The 18,857-nt window shown below is 40.2% G+C and overlaps 1 protein-coding gene across 4 annotated transcripts in view; it reads left to right on the forward strand.

Annotated features, from left to right (window-relative positions):
- Positions 1 to 18,857, forward strand: part of ralgapa2 (Ral GTPase activating protein catalytic subunit alpha 2) — an 84,107-nt gene that overhangs the window by 24,953 nt on the left and 40,297 nt on the right. For 2 of the 4 annotated variants that reach the window (XM_027274690.1, XM_019261315.2), the window contains exons 9-29: positions 723 to 931; positions 1,719 to 1,964; positions 2,211 to 2,393; positions 2,681 to 2,815; positions 2,969 to 3,117; positions 3,211 to 3,322; positions 4,422 to 4,659; positions 5,564 to 5,743; positions 8,157 to 8,303; positions 8,739 to 8,861; positions 9,200 to 9,285; positions 9,388 to 9,478; positions 9,739 to 9,912; positions 10,750 to 10,929; positions 11,717 to 11,910; positions 12,019 to 12,117; positions 12,648 to 12,803; positions 16,369 to 16,497; positions 17,871 to 17,999; positions 18,208 to 18,266; positions 18,425 to 18,533. In XM_027274690.1, the coding sequence (XP_027130491.1) occupies positions 723 to 931; positions 1,719 to 1,964; positions 2,211 to 2,393; positions 2,681 to 2,815; positions 2,969 to 3,117; positions 3,211 to 3,322; positions 4,422 to 4,659; positions 5,564 to 5,743; positions 8,157 to 8,303; positions 8,739 to 8,861; positions 9,200 to 9,285; positions 9,388 to 9,478; positions 9,739 to 9,912; positions 10,750 to 10,929; positions 11,717 to 11,910; positions 12,019 to 12,117; positions 12,648 to 12,803; positions 16,369 to 16,497; positions 17,871 to 17,999; positions 18,208 to 18,266; positions 18,425 to 18,533 (3,128 nt within the window). The remainder of the gene's footprint in view (positions 1 to 722; positions 932 to 1,718; positions 1,965 to 2,210; positions 2,394 to 2,680; positions 2,816 to 2,968; positions 3,118 to 3,210; positions 3,323 to 4,421; positions 4,660 to 5,563; positions 5,744 to 8,156; positions 8,304 to 8,738; positions 8,862 to 9,199; positions 9,286 to 9,387; positions 9,479 to 9,738; positions 9,913 to 10,749; positions 10,930 to 11,716; positions 11,911 to 12,018; positions 12,118 to 12,647; positions 12,804 to 16,368; positions 16,498 to 17,870; positions 18,000 to 18,207; positions 18,267 to 18,424; positions 18,534 to 18,857) is intronic. The other 2 variants (XM_027274691.1, XM_027274689.1) reach the window with 2 other exon arrangements.

The raw sequence follows: 18,857 nt of genomic DNA on the forward strand, positions 1-18,857 counted from the left end.
ACGGTCGGCACAAAAGCTGCTATATGAGGAGAGAAATCTCAGTTGAACAGTTTGTAAAAAGAAAGCTTCTATTCAGAAAACTAGCTAACTTGTATAATCCATATGTGTTATCAGCCATTATTAGCAATGCTTTCTATTTGTACCATTTACCAATTTGTTATGAGATGATTATATGCAGAAACTCAGCCTAACGATATTTTAGAAACAATATTTTACAATATAAATTTGTACAGTACAGCCTGGGCCCTGTGCAAAATAACTGAGTGACTCTTTAATGTTAATTTATGATTTGCCCCTCAGCTCCTTGAATTCAAGTACTGAGTGGAGGCTTTTAGTTAGTAAAACTGCTTATAATTAAAATGTTAGTTTTCAAATATACATTAACTAATTATGTATTGTTTGTAAGAGAGAAGGATGTATAATGTGTACTGTTGTGATATGCGCATCCAAAACAATATATAAGGAAGAAAACTAAACATATAACAAGTGAGCAATGTAATAATATTAATGTAATATAAATTCATGTAATAACACACTGCTTGTTCAGTTCCTGAGGTTTATTGTTGAGAGAACAAACTTTGAATCAGCTGGAAAAATTCCTTCACAGTAAAAACATCTGGAGTTGATATTTAATCTCTTTGTCTCTCTGTTTTACTCTTCTCCATTTTTCTTTTTTTAACTCCTCTTTCTTTACTCTTCATTCCACTGTACTGCCCGATTAGACCTCCCCCACCACAGACCAAAACCCCTGTATGTGCCAGTGACACGGAACAATGAGAGCACCTTCTGTACCAGGGACCAGTACCTGGCACCCCGTGTGGCCTTCATCACCTGGCTGGTCACTTTCTTCCTGGAGAAGAAGTATGTCAGCAGTGCTGCCGTGGCGCAGAGCGCCAAGAATGGCACTGAGGTCATTCCCAAACTCATCCAGGTAAGCACAACAGTCCCATTCTGTTGTTTTAAGGATGGAAGAGGCTGTTATGAAGACATTTTTCCAAAATCACTGAGCACACGATTCTGTCTTAAAACACTTGGGCGCAAATGTTTTTAAGAAAATATTTACACACATGGATCAATAATGAATCCTTTTAGAATACTATAGTGTACGTTACAAGTTGTGAAATGTACTCACTCATATTTTTCACCGTGCAAATATATAGAAATATACATATATTAAAGCAAATGCATCAAGAAGAGTGCAGTCACAGACAAGATCTGCTGTTCAGTCAGGATGTGAATGTATGTTATTACAATAGCAAACCTGTATAATAATATTTTATTTATAAATATGTCTGTGAGCCAAATACAAGTCAGCCTCCAAAATTAAATAATCCATCACTGCACAACCCCTTGCAGTCCTGAAAAATCATGACCCACAAAACTTATGGATGTCCCTCCTGCTGTTTAATATTCATGATTTATTATAAATAATAATATTGTAGAATGTAGTGGGATTTATATACAGTACACTAAATTTATTGTGTACACAGAGACAGGAATTACGTGGAATTATGTTAAATGAAAAAAATTATTACATGTAACTAAAAACTAAATTTTCAGTAGCTTACTCACCATTTTAAAAAAAGCCCATAAAACACTAATAGACTAAAGGATATGTAGTCACAAAGACTGTAGTGACCAATTATTTTATTATGCAAAGGCAGCCTTATACCATGTTAAGGGACTCTCATTTCTTTCTGTGTCTCTGTGGTGTTCAGACTGTCACTGCAGGCAGTAGCAGCCAGGAAAAGGAGAAGGATAAGACATCAGATGGGGATATGAATGGGCCAGCGGGGGAGCCTGAGAAGAGCCACTCCAACAGCAGCACGCTGTCAGATCGACGGCCCAGCGATTCCAGCTTGTGTAGCATTGAGGAGGAGCACCGCTATGTCTATGACATGGTGCATGCTATCCTGCTGTCCACCAGGGACAATGTGAATTTCGTCAATGAGGTCTTCCACCAGGTACAGTGGTCACCCAACAGGATTTCTTTATTAGATATTGTAAATATTAATTACATTGAAGCTGTTGTATAGTTTTTTTATTTTGGGTCATTATTAGAAAACAAACTGAATGGTGTCACTGTCATAACATGTACTGTGTCGCCCTCTGCTGGCAGTTTGTTAACATAACATAAAGGCTACCTTTTTCAAAACCATCCATAATACTTTAATAGGTCAAAATGAAAAGTCTCTGTTCTCCCCCCTTAGGCCTTCCTGCTGCCGTCCTGTGAGGCATCGGCAACCAGGAAGGTGATCAAAGTGTACAGGAAATGGATCTTGCAGGAGAAGCCCAGCTTCATGACAGAGCCTGACACAACTACTCGGAGAGATGAAGTTGATGACAGCTCTGAACAGACACTCAGCACAGAGATTAACAGCATGCACGTACAGGTGAAACTCCTGACACAGACAGCCAATTAAAATATGTGCCATGTTAACAGATCAGGATATAAATCAACAGTACACTTTTTACATATTGCAAAGAAGCACATTTTAGATGTTTTTATTTCAGGGTATCTTGCTCTGTTTTACTGTTGTACTCAAACAATTATATTTTCAATGTAATTGTTAAAATACAAATACAAAGATAGACAACTTAAGACCAGGTTTATTCTGAACAAACAGTGTTGTATCTTCGTGTCCTGACCAGTCGACTGGCTTGCCTTCTCTTCTACCAGACGTTACAGAGTCATGGTCACAGACGGACGTCCAGCTGGGGCAGGACTTACTCATTCAGCAGCGCCATTAGTCGAGGCTTTCTCACCGAAGAGCAGAACAGGGACGTCAAGGCTGGTATCCAGCCCACACTACAGGTTTGTCTCTATGTTCAGAGGTGTGTCTTTATCCTGAGATCACTGCATTTGGTGCATAGATTCAGCAATACTTGTGTATGCACTTTGTCTATTATTACTGTTGTCTTACTTTGTCTGTGTGCTGTTTGCTCAACTCTGTCTTCATGTCTGTAGGTGTTCCTGACCAACTCATCCAATGTGTTCCTGTTGGAACCATGCCAGGATGTACCTAAACTTCTGGATAACCAGGTTGAGGTGTGCAAGGGTGTTCTCAGCATCTACCGGCACATGATCATGGAACACACGATGAATACACAGACATGGTCAGTGAGATATTCAAATATACATGGACAATTTTTCGTCTGTTCTCCGAAGAAAAAGCTTTTGATGGATTAACTGATTTATGTATTTTGCAGGGAGCAGATGCTGCAGGTACTGCTGAGGATCACAGAGGCAGTGATGAAGAGGCCACAGGAAAACCAAAGAAAAGACAGCTTTGCTGAAAGTTTAGCATCTATACTCTTTAGGGTATGTCTGCAATTGCTTAGTTTTACCTTGAAAGTATATCCAGTATGAGTCAAAGGTTTAGACACACTTTCTGATTCAGTACTTCTTTACTGTGATTCTTTTCTACATTGTAATTTAACACTAAATACATCAAAACGATGAAATAATACATGGAATTGTGTTGTAAACCAAAATGTTTGAACAAAGCAACATATATTTATAAAATATATATTAACTTAATGCTATAGTAGCCTTTCTGGTTAATTTTGAATGAATCACCAACAGTGTCACGCACCATCATACCTCCTCTATGCTTCAGAGTGGGAACCACACATGCAGATGGCAATTTGACCTTGAAGGCCTGATTCAAGCAGTTGTTGTTAAGATGTGTCTGCAGCTTGAACTCTGTGAAGCATTTATGTGAGGCTCTAATCTGAGGTGCTGTTAATTGCTGATTTCTGAGGCAAGTACCTGTGACGAACTCTTGGTCTTCCTTTCCTGAGGCAGTTCTCATGAGAGCCAATTTTATCACTGTGTTTGATTGTTTTGGGACTGCACTTGAAAACACCTTAAAGGTTCTTGAAATTTTCTAGATTGACCGACCTTCATGTCTCAAAGTAATAATGGAATAATGTAAACAGATAATAACGATCAATATATCATAACATAAAATACTACAGTCGTTTAACAGGGTTATTTACTGTATGCTAACACTACTTTTGAACAGCACATGGTGTCAGAGGCGTTAGGAAGGAAATAAATTCCACTAATTAACTTTAAACAAGGGACACCTGTAATCAAAAAGCATTCCTAGTGAAGCTAACTGAGAGAATGCTGAGTTTCCAAATCTATCATCAAAGAGACTACTTTGGTGAATGTTGCTTTGTTCACACTTTGTACCACATAATTACATGTCATTTTGTAGTTATTATATAGTTTTGATGTCTTCGCTGTTAATCTACAGTGTAGAAAATAAAAATTAAATGTGTGTAATCTCTTGTCACCTCATTATGTCAAATTAGAAGTATCAATGTGAGAGTTCTACTGTCACATCTTTTCTGAGGCTGCTACCCTGCCTGTCAATACTAAATCCTCTTTCCCTGTCTCATCTTGCATTCAGACCATCATTGTGGCGTGGGTGCGAGCCAACCTGTGCGTATTTATCTCCCGGGAGCTATGGGACGAGCTGCTGGCAGTGCTGTCCTCTCTTACCTGCTGGGAGGAGCTGGTGACAGAGTGGGCGAGCATCATGGACTCGCTGACGGCTGTGCTGGCACGCTCCGTTTATGGCCTGGACATCGCCAACCTGCCTCTGGACAAACTCAGCGAACAGAAGGAGAAGAAGCAGAGAGGACGTGGTGAGGGGGAGAAACATTTGGGATGGCTAGAATTTGTAATTTGAAATGTACTTAATTCTTTTTCTGGTTACTTCACAGTTGAGCCTTACTTTTTCTACATTAGACTTAATGATGGTGGTTAGTTTCTGTCACCTTGACATTAAAAACTCACTTCTCTTAGTTAGTGATTACTGTTTTTCAAAGGGGATGAAAATATTTTTTATCGGCAATGTATTTCTCATGTTAAGTATTACAGAGTATTACAGTATTACCTTCTGGTACTTCGACCTTCTAAGTACTAAAGCTTTGTTAAGCCTTCAAATGTCTGAACTGACATAAATCACATTGACCCTCCTATCTATATACTGTATTCGGCTGCACGTACATCTACATGTGTAACAGAATTTTAGAATTGATGTCAAATACAATTTCCACAACATGACCCCTTGCTCAATGGATATAGCCTTTTAAAGAACAATTAAGTGCTGCAGTCAGTCAATTGATTGATTATTGTTTTTGATATCTCATTCAGAAAAAAAAAAGCTTCTTTTTTCCTGCTTTTCAATTGTTGACAACAATACACTTGTGACATACAGACTGCCTGACATCCATCCACCAGGGTGCGCCTCCTGTTAGTCAGACTGTGTTTTTCAATTCTACCACTGGTCGTCGCCAAAGTCAAAAATGTTCAAAGATACCCACACTACATACTAGTTTAAGAAAATCAGATTCATGCTGACACTACAGCAGTGTATGGAGTGTTACATTCAAAGGCTTTCACTCTGTATTCATTAAGCCACAGTGAACCCTCTTGCATGTCAGTAGAGGTTGGTGGTGTTAATCCAACTATAAAGCTGATTATTAATTAAAAATATGTACACACTGACACCTCAGTAATGAGCTTGTGTTTTTTTTTGCACTTTAGGAGTGATCCAGGACTCCCAGAAGGCAGCAGCAGTGGCACGTTCCTTCTCACTGAGTTGGAGGAACCAAGGGGAGCAGGGAGGTCCAGGAATTCAGGAGCCCATGAGGATTCGCTCTGCCACTACGTCAGGAGCTCCTGGTGTAGAGACAGCCCGTAACAACGTTCGGCAGAAGGCCTCTGGTGAGAACCTGTAATATTAGCGATAACTCTATTTTTGCTGTGTGTCACTATACCATCAAAGCAGGCAAAAACAAAATACAAAGGGGTGGCTTTTGATAAGAGCCTCTGTATGTATGTGCTATTCCTCAACCCTGCTGTGTTAATCTTCTGGCTTTGTATAGGCCGACAACACAGTGCTGATAAGCTTCTGAACACGGCCTCAGACCCAGGGTTTATCAGACGTATTGACTGTGTGTGAAAGCCTTCAGACAGGTCCATGTGTACGTTAGCCCAGGTGTCGTTGAAAGGCCCAGCACAAAAGACAAAGAGGCCAGCAGATGGCCCCCATTGTTCCCTTTACATGTCACTGGCCAATGTCAACATGTTTCCATGTCAGCTCGATTGTAGACATACAGCACAATCCCCCCCCACCCCCAGACGGCATGTCAAAGGCCAGCTTTGGACACTCATTGTCATTAGCTCAATTCAGATACCGCAAACACCCCTTATCTGATTGGAGTGTGGCAGGCTAATTATAAGTTGAGCTGGAAGGCAGTAGAGTAGTAACTAGCTGCAGTGCCTGTCTTGCTTGTCTTAATTTTGTCTAGACAGAATCTTAATGTGGAGGATAAAAGACAGAGACGATCCCTTTTTGTCTCCTGGCCTTCCGCCCCTCCAATTACCACCAACGTACTAAAATGACGAGCTCGTTGAGCTAGGAACAGATGTATTTGTGCCTGACGGATGAAGTCTTAGAAGGGGCGTAGGTGCGTGTGTGCATGTGTGCTGCCGCATCTATTATACATCTCGTGTGCATGTTAATGCACCTAGTCTGTTTATTTGTATCTGCGTGGAAGCAAAGATGGACATTAAACACTACCGTTTCAGATTCCCTTCCCTTTCTTTGGCCTAATTGGATTTCTCCCACATTGATCTTCAAAGGGCCGATAGCCCTCCTCCCTACTCCTCAAGTGAAGGCCCACACATCAATTGCACGGCAGTTTTTGATAGTTTCATTAAGAGTGTAATTAATGCTCATTAATATGCATAAATGGGAAGCAGTGGTGAGCTGTAGCAGAGACGATGTATCTCGCTCACTGAAAGGCGTAATTAAAGTGTGCTGAAAGCAGAGAATAGAACTGTCCCCTTTCATTGCTCTCTTTGAGATTAAGCCTGAAGTGCTATCCAGACACAATGGCAATGCCTCAGCATTGACAACTGTCAAAACTTGGCTGCACTTGTGCATGCAAATACAAACTAATATTGTTCTGAGATCTTGTCTTAATAATGGAGAAAAAGGCTGGATGGCACCCATTAAGCTTCTCTGACTACAGAGACCCAGTTAAACCAGCTTTCACTCTGTCATTGCTATCAGTTATACCTTTGCTAAATTTGTGTCTATATTGTAATATAATACGTTTATAGAATTTAAATGCAAGTAAGACACAATGTTGTTGGTTTGGCCTGCTAAGTCTTTTTCTGTTTTGGTTTAGATAAAACTTTGTAGTTCAAAGACAAAATTATGCCATTCTTCTTTATCCTAAATACATAAGAACTGAGTGATATACATCATGCATGTCTCAGCGCAGTTTGTTTGGTTAATTAATTACAAATGTGATTTATTTTATACATTAAAATGTGTGCTCAGTATATGATACAAGAATAAAAACTGTTTTTTGTTTTTTTTTATATTATGTGACAATTACAATATTATGTGTTAGTTCAAACGTATCTTTTTTTTAAAGATCTTTTGTTCATATTTTTCTGTACTGTTTTTTTTTTTGTTTTATTGTATTTGTTTTCATTTTGTTCTTCCCCTGCAAAGCACTTTTTTAAAAGGTGCTATATAAATACAGTTTGTTATAAGTAGTAATAATATTATTAGAGTTAATTTTATTAAAACTTAAATAACAATACCAGTGCATACGCCTTTCATCCTCTGGAGTCAAAAATTACCCCGCCTGGTTTAAATGTTATTTAAAACATATAGTATAAATTGTCAACCCATACCACAAATGTTCCTTTCATTTTGAAATTTAGGGTCAATAAAACTTGTTTACGTGAAAGTAAATCCTGTTTTTGAGTTAATCCTCATGCCAAAATGACCCCAGGACAACACAAGGGCTAAACAGTATCACTAAGTTTGGTTTTGGTTTGCTTTATCATATTTACAATGTTTTCTCAGTTGTAGTATTTTTGTAGCATTTTTCTCCTGGAATTTCAGCGAACACTAAATTGACCATATTCATGTCAAACTCTGGGTCTGCTGTGCTTTACTTAGTCTGCTTTCAGTTATTGAAGGTTTCTGTTAAGTGAAGTACTTTTAAACAGTAGCACTTTGTTGTTATTGAATACTGTTCTCTTCCTTTTAACTCTTTTTCTGTCTTTCTTCTTCTTCTTCCTCCTCCTCTTCTTTCTTTTTCCCTGATGGAAGCTAAGCGAAGCCAGTCCATCAGCAACTGTGTTCACCTATACGAGGCTTTGCCCACTACTAAAAGCGTTCCTATGCTGCTCCACACTGTGAGCTCTTTCTTGCCTGGTATCTCTTCTGGTAACTCTGCTTGCTCTCACAGACTCTCAGGTAAAGTGTATTCTGAGAGCTGCATGTGTTTGTGTGTTTGTGACCTCCACCCTGCCTTCCCATCCATCTGTCACTATCTGTCTTGTACTGCCAGTTCCCGTGTCTGTTGTGACAGTATTTTGAGCAGAAAGGTTTATGTTTTGACAGGAACTTAAAACTGTCTTGTGCTTATTGAAAAAACCTAAAAAAATCTTTTGGGCAGCCATTCAATGTGTAGGATTACAGTCTGTAGTGAGAGTATGCCTGCTGCATGTGTGCATGTCCTAATTTATCTCCAATGTTCTAATTAATGTGTCAAATCTTCACCTATACTGTGTCTTCAAATACCAAAAAAAAAAAAACCCAGTGTGTTTACATTTGAAGGTTTTTGTTAGGATTTTTGATTGGTGTTGTGGCTCTGCCTAATTATGTTTCCTCTTTTCCCCTGTCTGTCAGATGTGGAGGAGTGTCAGCTGTCAGAATGTGGAGGAGAAGAGGAGCTGGGAGGCGGGGATAGCCCTCTGCCACGTAGCAGCAGCACCTCAGACATTACCCAACAGCTCTCTGACACGTTGCCAGGTATATACGAACACACACTTTATTTTAATCCCTCATATTTCACACTTGATCTTGACTGAAATGACAACCTCTCAGTGAGATTTTAATGAGCTACATGTGAGCCCTCGCGTATCTGAATGTGTTAGTTTATATAACAATTTTCATTAATCAACAGAAATAAAAGAATTCTAAATGAGGCAGAGTGGAAGTCTGCAGCTGATGTCCCTGGCCAGATATTAAAATAAATTCTAATTCTAATTAAACTCAAGGACACAGAGGAAGTAGTAAAGCGATAAAAGCTTTTTATGATTACTTAGATTCATTTTGATTTCTTTATAATATCCCTCATTGCACTCCAGCCCAGAAGAGAGAGTACTCCCCTACTTCGTGTGGCTCTGATAGCAGGACGTCTGAGGGGAGGAGAGAGAGCATTGAGCCACCAGTGGTGAGAGGAATAATCTCGTAATAAAGTGTCGAGTCAGAATAATGAAATAAGATTTGCTAATACATGTATGTCTCCTTTTAATGTTTGTTTCTGTATTCCTAGATCCTTATCCGGCAGAGCAGCAGTCCAGCTGAGACAGAGAGCAACACTGAGGGACAGACGAACTCCATAAAACCTAAGCTCAGAGAAAAAAGTCAGAGCTTACATCATTTATTATTTCTTTAAAATGATCATCACTGTCACAGCCATGTAGCTGTGTTTTCAATGCATATGTTCCAAATGAAATCAAATTTTAAATTCATTATATAAATCAAATACTGAAGTATCAAATGAAGCCTATTGTATGGAATCAGCTTTGGTTACACAGCCAGTACCTTCCATGATATATTCTTCTCTATTCTACGTCTCACATTTTTATGTCCTTTATCCACCTCATTCACCCACCCTACCTAGGTGAGAGTATAAGTAGTGAGACGTCCAACGGCTACCTCAATGAAGCTGAGGTTACCTGGCAGGCCTTTGATGAGGAGGCTGACACTCAGTCCACACAGTCAGCCCACATGGATGTTACAACCGACCCCCAGGGCCAGGGGAGTCTGCTGCTCAGCCACAATGAGGCTCTAGCAGGTATTGGAACTAATGAGAACTCACCCTGTGCACCCGGATGTTGACCCTAACCCCAAATCTATTCCACAGGTTGTGTGTTTTAAAATCTACTACAATCAATGACTCAAAACCCATTTCACCCTGGATAAGCTCTTATCTTTGTACAGTGGATGAGCAGACAAAGAAGATGTGGTTTGGAGGCTATAGATACTGTCTTTTCTTTGGTTTTTCTTGGTGATACTGGAGTTTTTGGTTTAGTATCACTTAAATTGTAGAGATTTTATTCTGTACATGCAGTCTTGAGATATCTGTCTGAGTATCACAAAGCAATCCTTTAAACATTCAGCACCAAGGAGAATGAGTTGAAAGAGCTCTGCAGGTTCATCTGAGGTGTCTCTCATCTGGGGTTTGGATGCCTCCTATAACCCCACTCTTTAATGGATTAGTCATAGCCAGGTAGAGTGACCCAGTAAGGAAACTTGACCTGCTTGTCAGTATCTGCTACAGTACCTCTCTGGCATTTAATGGCAAAGTCATTTAATCTTTTAAAGCATCTGACAGCTTGTGTTTTTGTGCATTAACTTCAGGCGATTATTTTTATTTTTATGGGAAAATAAATAGCACATAATCAAAAGTTTCCCACCCTTCAGTTTTAAGTTTACCCCCTTCTATCCCACCTCCATCATTCTTGATGGGGAGATTGCTGTCACCACTCTGCCCCTCCTACCCTTGCACGTGAACTTCTGTCTGTGTTGTTCTACATTGTGATCATCAGTCACAAAGTTGTCACTCTTCCTTTGTCCCTGTTCTCCCTTCCTCAAACCCAGTTTTATTCCTTTCCCCTTGTCGTTTTTTTAGGTCCTGAGTGTGCCCTCCCTCCCCACTCTGCACCCCCGTCCTACCACAACCACAACCACTACCACTACCCCCAGAATCCGCCCGCCTCACCAGCCCTGCTGGTGCACACAGAGTGCCCACGGGACTGCCCCCTGGACGACACCATGCATCAGTCTGTCTTACACATGCCACACCACTTGGGTACTGCTCCCCAGCTGCTACTCATCATATAGACCATAGAGTTCTCACTTACCATTGACCCTTCATGCTCTATATTTTCTTCCTTTACTCACATTACACTTACCCATGTTTTTGTTTTTTCATCAGGATGGCAGACTGTGATCATTAACTCAATTTGATGAAAATCTTTTGGCGCTTCTTGGAACCAAATATGCTTTCCTATACATCTAATGTCTAATTGTGCACAACATTTTGCTCAAAATAAAAAACAGTACTAATAATTAATTTAATAATCACCTCAGATCCTCTATACACTCTATCCATGTTCGTGTCTTTTCCAGGCCATAATGCCGTCTACTCCCCATTCTTCTTCTGCTGCCCACTAGGTGGCACTCTCTCCCCACAGTTCAGCCTGACTTCATTTGGGTGATGCATGTGATTTGTGCCCGTTTCCCAAAAGTGTTTGAGTGCTTTGATCAGTTTCAGTGGACAAATATCTTAGTGCTTGGATGCATTTGGGAAAATGCACAGGGACACTAATGATTTGGTCAACAACTGTTCAAACAATAATGGGATGGCTTTAAGGTTTATTAATCATTTATGTGCTAGAGACGAGTCTCAATTTTAAATGCTTTTAGTGTTCTGCATCTGTTGACTGAATCCCATATCCTGTATTAAATCCAATTTGGTTCACTCTGTATTAGGTACCGGCAGCTACAAATACAGGTGACACCAAATAATTTATTCTCTAACCAAAACTACCTCAAACTCTCTCTCTCCCTCTCTCTCCTTTTCTCTGACCATGCAGACAGTAGTGAGTGTCTGGCTGATGACGTCAGCATCATCGCAGGTGGGACTTTGACCGGTTGGCATGCTGATTCAGCCTTTGTCCTGTGGAGGAGGATTTTGGGTATCCTGGGAGATGTCAACAGCATCCGATGCCCCAAAATCCATGCCAAGGTTTTCTCCTATCTTTATGAGCTCTGGCACAAGCTGGCCAAGGTAAGACGAGGAGGCAGAAAAGCAACACCATATGAAGCATTTTATGTTGATGTTGTGGTTTTTTTTTGTTTTTTGTTTTTTTTACTGACGGTGAACATGTGTTTACAGATCCGGGACAATCTGGGGATCAGTGTGGACAACCAGTCTTCTCCTCCCCAGCCTGCCTTCATCCCGCCTATTCGAATGCTGGCCTCCTGGCTCTTTAGGGTATCAACAACGCAGCCAACAACAAATTTGATATGACCTCTTAACTCACTGCTACTTTGTTGATTATAAGTTATAGAAAGTGTAGCTGAGGTTTTACAGCTTTCGCAGTTAATAGTAGAATAGGTTAATTGCTGCATCCCTTCTGTCATGACCCAGAAGTAATAATCCAAAGCATTCTTATTAAATCATATTGTTATTTTATCTGCTCCAAGTTCATCAAGATGTTAAGCTGTTGTGGCTAGTATGTGGTAGGTGTTTCCCTGGGAGAATCCTCAAGCCATTTGATTATATTTCTGGGAGCAGGACTGAAGTTACTTAACACAGTTGTACTCGTAGTTAATATGTTACAAATTAACATCTGGTTCAAAATTTGTACTTTGCCTCACTGATGGAGAAAAGCGACTGTGGTTACATTCTCTTTGGTTGAAAAAGTATACAACGTCTCCCAACCCCTGCAGCATTACTGATGTTAAACATGTCTCCAGCTCCTCATGATAATACTGACCTCAGCATCTCCCTTACTTCTGCAGGCCACCATGCTGCCCGCTGAGTACAAGGCTGGTAAACTGCAGGCCTACAAGCTAATCTGTGAGATGATGACCAGGCACCAGGATGTGCTCCCCAACAGTGATTTCTTGGTGCACCTCTACCATGTCATGCACAAGGGCATCACCAGCGATGACCAGGTACAGCCAGCAGGTGGCACCGACAGGAAGGTTGCCAGTTGTTTGTTTTTTTCACCACCAGATGACGCACCAGTCAAGCTCATGTGATGTTCATGCACTCGCTCAGTTTAAAAAAATTGGAAAAGGGCGATTTGTAGTTGACATGTCGTCTACTTTTTCTGTGTAATGTGACTCAGTGATTTATATTCAACTGTTCTTGATGTAATTCAGGTAAATCCTTCGTTTATCATCTACATCTACATCCTCATCTTTACAGATACTGTAGCTGGTTAAGTGGGAGTGAGGACAGTGGTCATATGTCAATGTAGGATTGTTGAGGCTACGTTTCCTGTGTGCCAACCAGTGGTGGTGAAGAATGCTTTGGTGTTTTGGCATCTTTAGCCACACCCTTCCTCGTATTTAAATCTGGCCTAGCTCCATTCCTTCCAGATGAAGCTGAGTGGAGATGAATGGAGTCCCCCAAAACAAAGGACAGGGATAAAAAGTGTGTGGGTAGGGGGTGTTTTGGATGCAAGTGTGTGTGTGTATATGTATGCCCTCCTGGCTGGGTTTCTATTGCGCCTTGGCAGTGCGACAAGCTTATTAGAATGTTTTCCATGTCGTTAAATAATGTTTTGAGCCCCTGCCGCGTATACGTGATTAATTAAGGATTGACGTCTGTCGCGCTCCGTTAGACTGACACATCGGCCAGGGGCCCAGAGTAGGCTGGCCTGCCTGCCTGCCTGCCTGCCTGTGTGTATGCAAGTGTGTGTGAAGGAGCGGGAGGCGAGTCTGGGGAACGTAGTGTAGAGTAGAGCAATGAGGGGGGCGCACTGAGGGACGAGGCAACATTCTCCAGCTTTTGTTGTGGCTCTGTATAATGCGTCGGGGGGCCAGAGCCAGGCTGGCCACTGAAGCATGCTCAAATTGGCCAGAGAAAAGAGTCCTCACGCCACACAATAGAGGACAGCCGTACGCCTGCTTAACATAAGAAAGTGGCTCTTACTCTTCCCCTCCTCCTTCCTCTCTGCCTTCATCCGCAACCCCCCAGTGCATCCCCCCCTCCCAGAAAAGGAAAAAACATATACTTTTCCTAACCTTTCATACATGCATGTGTGTGTATTTATTTATGGCTGTCTAATACACTAATTTTTCACTTAGTTTACGTGATTAAAGTAGTCATTATTAATAACTGGGGTCTACAAATCCTCTATTGTGATTGCAATTAATTAAACTTTTTTTAGTATTGGTATGCATTTTGTATCTTACAACACTCTTGCTTACAGGTTGAGCATTTAGCTTTAGACCTTTAGCTTTTACCTGTTTATCAACCTGCCTTAAACATCTATGTTTTATAGACAACAGTAGGAATCCCAGTGTAAATCCTCACCATTAAATTCAACTAAGCTTCGAGGAAAATGACAGTTCCCTCAGAGTGGGAGAGTGCCATGGTCAGGTTTATTGTCCCGACTGTCATTCCCTGGTCACTGGTCTCACAAAGGCATGACCATAGCACAACAGCAGTAATCTATCTTAATAGATCTGCTGTCTGGACTGTGCACAGAATAAAGATTTTATTTTGCATAGGTGTAAGAAAATGAGCCAAGCACATACAGTTAAAACCACACTTAATCTTGTATGGACTAACATACAACATCTTAGGTACTATTTTTATTAATATTTTATAGAAGTATCCTTTTTAACTTAATTGAGACAGGGTAAAAACAAAGGTCTTGTATAATTGATTTACTGTCAGATTGAAATGTGACAGTTGACCCCGTAAGCCACAAACGTGGCTGTTGATTAAACCTCCCACCTCATAGTTATGCAGGTGGGTTATGTCCCTTCCCAACAGCTTGTGAATGGGAAAATCCCAGATATTCATAGTGATGATAGTGGTGCTGAATTTGCATGGAGGAAATCTGGCCCATACCAAACTGGAAACGACCATGTTTAGTAAATGATATAAACATTTTCCGACGTTGTGATGTAATACCGGACTGAACCCTGTCACCCCAGGGACCAGCAGGTGGACAGCGTGTGCTTTCCTTGAGATGAGGCCAAATGAAAAGGCCTGAGGTAGCTCTATTCAGAATTACGTTAATGCACCTTTTGTTGATGCAGGGCCATTCCAACTGCCAGCACAGAGCCACATGCAGGGCTCAATTCTCATTTCTATACACACACCTCAAATCAGGTTCGCTCTACTTACACATACAATAGAAAAACACTTTGCATTCTACATTTGTGGCTTCCTCTTGCTTGCTCATTTCAGGCAATCAAGCAACAGTTTGTTGCATGCTAATTACCACTGACTGTACTGCACATTATGTTTCAGAGGTCAATTACCAAGAAAATGAGGGTAAAATAGGCCCTCAATCCTAAAGCTCTTCCCACCAATTTTCCACATGCAGTGCATCATGTTGGTTTGACTTCCTGCTTATTGCCTCTGCATGTCTAATCTATTCCCCTTTTGTTCACCTGCATTCCCTGTTTACCAAAGCTTCAGGCGATTAATGTCATTGAGAGAGATGGAGAGAGAGAGAGAGAGAGAGAAATTGTGTGCGTGTATGTTTGCTAAGGTGCCCTTGGTTCAGCTTGAAACAGGCTGATGTTTGAACTGTCCGATTTGCACAAGTTTATGGCGAAGAAGGCAGGTGTTTCAGGCGTGGACCTTGCCTTTGTACACAAATATACACATGCATGTCTCAGATAAGAGAGAGAGAGAGAGAGAGAGAGAGGGAGCAATCATTCTGCCTTACCGAGAATCTGCATTCTCATACCAATATATTTTTCTGGGTTTTGTTTTTTCCAAATAAGCATACTTGTCACCTGTCAATGAAGAATGAATAAATCAACCTATTTACTGCAGCTTTACCATCTAAATATAGCATGGAAAACCTGTTAACAGCTTTTTATGCTCTTGTCTAGCATGGTATTACACTGTACATACTTGAGCAGTTTGTGCATAGCTCTCTGCAGTGCAGCATATGTCAATGTTGAAAGAGCACCCATCTGCCACTGAGCCGCCTGTACCACAGCAAAACAATACCTTGTCTCTGGCTTTAATTACAGGTTTGCTTGTGTGTGTATATACACGTGACTCACGAAAGTTGAGGTCTTTTGTTCTCCCTCTTATCCTCTGTGAACAATCCATCTGCTGCCCTCTCTCTCTCTCTCTCTCTCTCTCTCTCTCTCTCCTCTGTCTTTCTTTCTCTCATTTTTTTTCTGTCCCTTCGTGACATGTACTGTTGAGTGCCTTACTTTCCGCAACACACTTAAAATGCTTAGCCTACCTGTTGAAGGAAAAAGCTTTCTCCCTGCCATGTCTCTCACATGGTGGCCCATTTACAAAATATTTCTGCTTCCCTCCACCCTGACTAATAAGACCCTGTGCTCATACAAATACAAAAAATCTCATATAAATGTTGAACATACTGTAGAATTTTTTGGTTTTTGGTTCTGATTGATGATAGCTGGTTATTCTTGTATAAAGTCAGTTTTGATGGCTAATAACAAATAAAAGTGGAAAGGCTGCATGCCTCTTAACATTTATGTGTTTCTGTGTTTTTGTGCTTGTCATCAGGATGTTGTGAACACCATCATCCGTTCCTGCTCTCCTCGTTTCTTCTTCCTCGGCCTGCCGGGCTTCACCATGCTTGTTGGAGATTTCATCACTGCTGCTGCTTGCGTTCTCAGCTCTGTCTCCTCAGAGGTACACACACATTTTGAACATGCGATTCATTATATGTATCAAACTAGAATCAAATAAAGACATTGTTAAATATTACACGTGTAAAAGTGTTTAGGAATGTCACTGAAGGTTTTTTGTGATTGTCGTAGGACAAAAGACTTAAAGACTTGAACAGAATTCCTCCTCATACCTGTTGATCTTCAGTAATTGTCACATTCATTCATTCACTCACTCATGACTAATAGTTCTATGAATTCGTCCCTTCTTTTCAATTCATTCCTGTAATAATTGTCTTGTATTTAGCAGCCGTTTGACATTAAAACTCAAATTGTTTAAAAAAATTGTAGTAGTAATGAAATAGAATCTGAGAGATAAAATAAAAATAACAAATGTTTGAAACTTCTTTGATTTAACTCAGAAGTCTACAGCTTCATTTGAAAAGCAAAGAGCAAAATGCAAAAGAGCATCAACTTATACATAAAATAAAATATACATCTCGTGGCTTTGAGGAGTGGATAGATAGCGGCTTCAGTTCCCTGACGGAAACCGAGTGAAGCAGTGATATATATTGTGATAAATATTCTAAATATAGCGCACATTTAAACTGGTATTGATTATTTTAGATGGCTAAAATAGTATTGCAGCTCCCCCATCCGCAGTAGTATATTGTTCAGCTTACATGTCAGCACTCATGAGGGAGCTGTCAATCAAACCCTGGCATTGGGACTGGCACGCTAACACACTCTTGACTAACAGCTAAATGAACTGTTTTTGCTTTTATGAATGTTTAATTTCATTCTGATTTTTGTGGATGCTTAATGTGACACTCAACTTTGATATCATATATGCATTTTTACTATTTCAAGCCACATTCTGTGTACAATCACATGTGCACAGCATGTGGTACAGACTGTGGCGGGATTTGGAACAATCATTTGGCAAAACAATAATATGACCTCTCTCCTTCACCTAAATATTGGCAAGTTAGTGTTGACTGTCTCTTCTCTAAACTGTATGATATGCCAAGAGTTTACAGAGACCGTTATATGTGTTGGTTATTACTCTTGTGGTTGCCAGATAATTTTTCCCAGCATAGATGTATTATTTATTTTCAGGGTAATAGCAGCTCAACAGGTTCATCAGAATATACAATCTGCTCGAGAGCCTCATCCATTGTGCATTTAATTAGTCATTTTGTTGTCCAACTCCAACCATGTGTCAAGCAATTGTGTTGAACAGCAGGATCATAAATAAAGACGCAATTAATTATGCTGGATCCCTCCAATCCTTTTTCCACGTATAGCAACCTTCCTGTTTCCTGGAACTGGGTTATTGTCATGTAGCTTTAGGGAAGTAATAATAGCGTGTTTGTTTTTTTCCCCCATTGCTAACAGGCTCCAAGGATGGAGGCTCAGACAATCCTGGGTTCCCTTGTGTGTTTTCCCAACCTTTACCTCCAGATTCCTATACTACAGCGCGTTCCTGGCTCTGACGACATTGTCGTAGGAAATGAGGATATCAAGGTAAATGGTCAACATGTGCCGTACTGGATGTATGTGGTAATAACATTTATAATTATTCATAATCCTAATTATCTTGAGAATGATTTTATTTTGACTTCCAAGTCTTTAGTTACAACAAATTATATCAGATTTTTACAAATATAAAATAAAGCTAATGACCTTAAATGACAATTTGTAGTAAATGAGACATGTTTTATTTACTGTTCAGGAATATCTGGTCATGATTCTACTAGAGACGGCAACAAAAGAGCACTGTGAAGGCGCCAGGTATGATTGGCAAAACTAATTATGCTATTTTTAAGTTGCATTGTCTATTTATTTCATTAGTTTGATATAAATGTGTTTCTTTGAAGACCATTTACCAAGTATATTAATACATTTATATATATCTTGTAATCTTTAGCATAACCACTTCTGTCATTCAGGTGCATTGCTGTGTGCAGTCTGGGTCTGTGGGTGTGCGAGGAGCTGATGCAAAAGAACATCCACCACCGGGTCAAAGATGCCATCAATGTTCTGGGAGTAACACTAAAGGTCAGTGACCCTCTGAGGCAAGGAAGCTTCATGAAATCGTTTAATCGTCTATCCTTTTACAGTTATCTGCCAACTGATGTGTACAACATGATTTATTGGATAAACCGCACTACATCAGCAGCCCCATTCTGATGTTTAGCTCCATCCAAAAATCATAGTTTATCACGTAAAAGGACTATAAAACAGTTTCAATGAAGCAATTGGAAAAAAGCATGAAAATAAAACATGTCCTGTGATGTGACTCATGTATATTTTGGGAGAGCCTTCTTTTTCTACCTGAGTGAAGAGATGCAGAAAACCAGTGGTGGATGTTTTTTTGTTGTT

The sequence above is a fragment of the Larimichthys crocea genome, chromosome XXIV, assembly GCF_000972845.2.
Source record: "Larimichthys crocea isolate SSNF chromosome XXIV, L_crocea_2.0, whole genome shotgun sequence".
Classification (NCBI taxonomy): Eukaryota; Metazoa; Chordata; class Actinopteri; family Sciaenidae; genus Larimichthys; species Larimichthys crocea.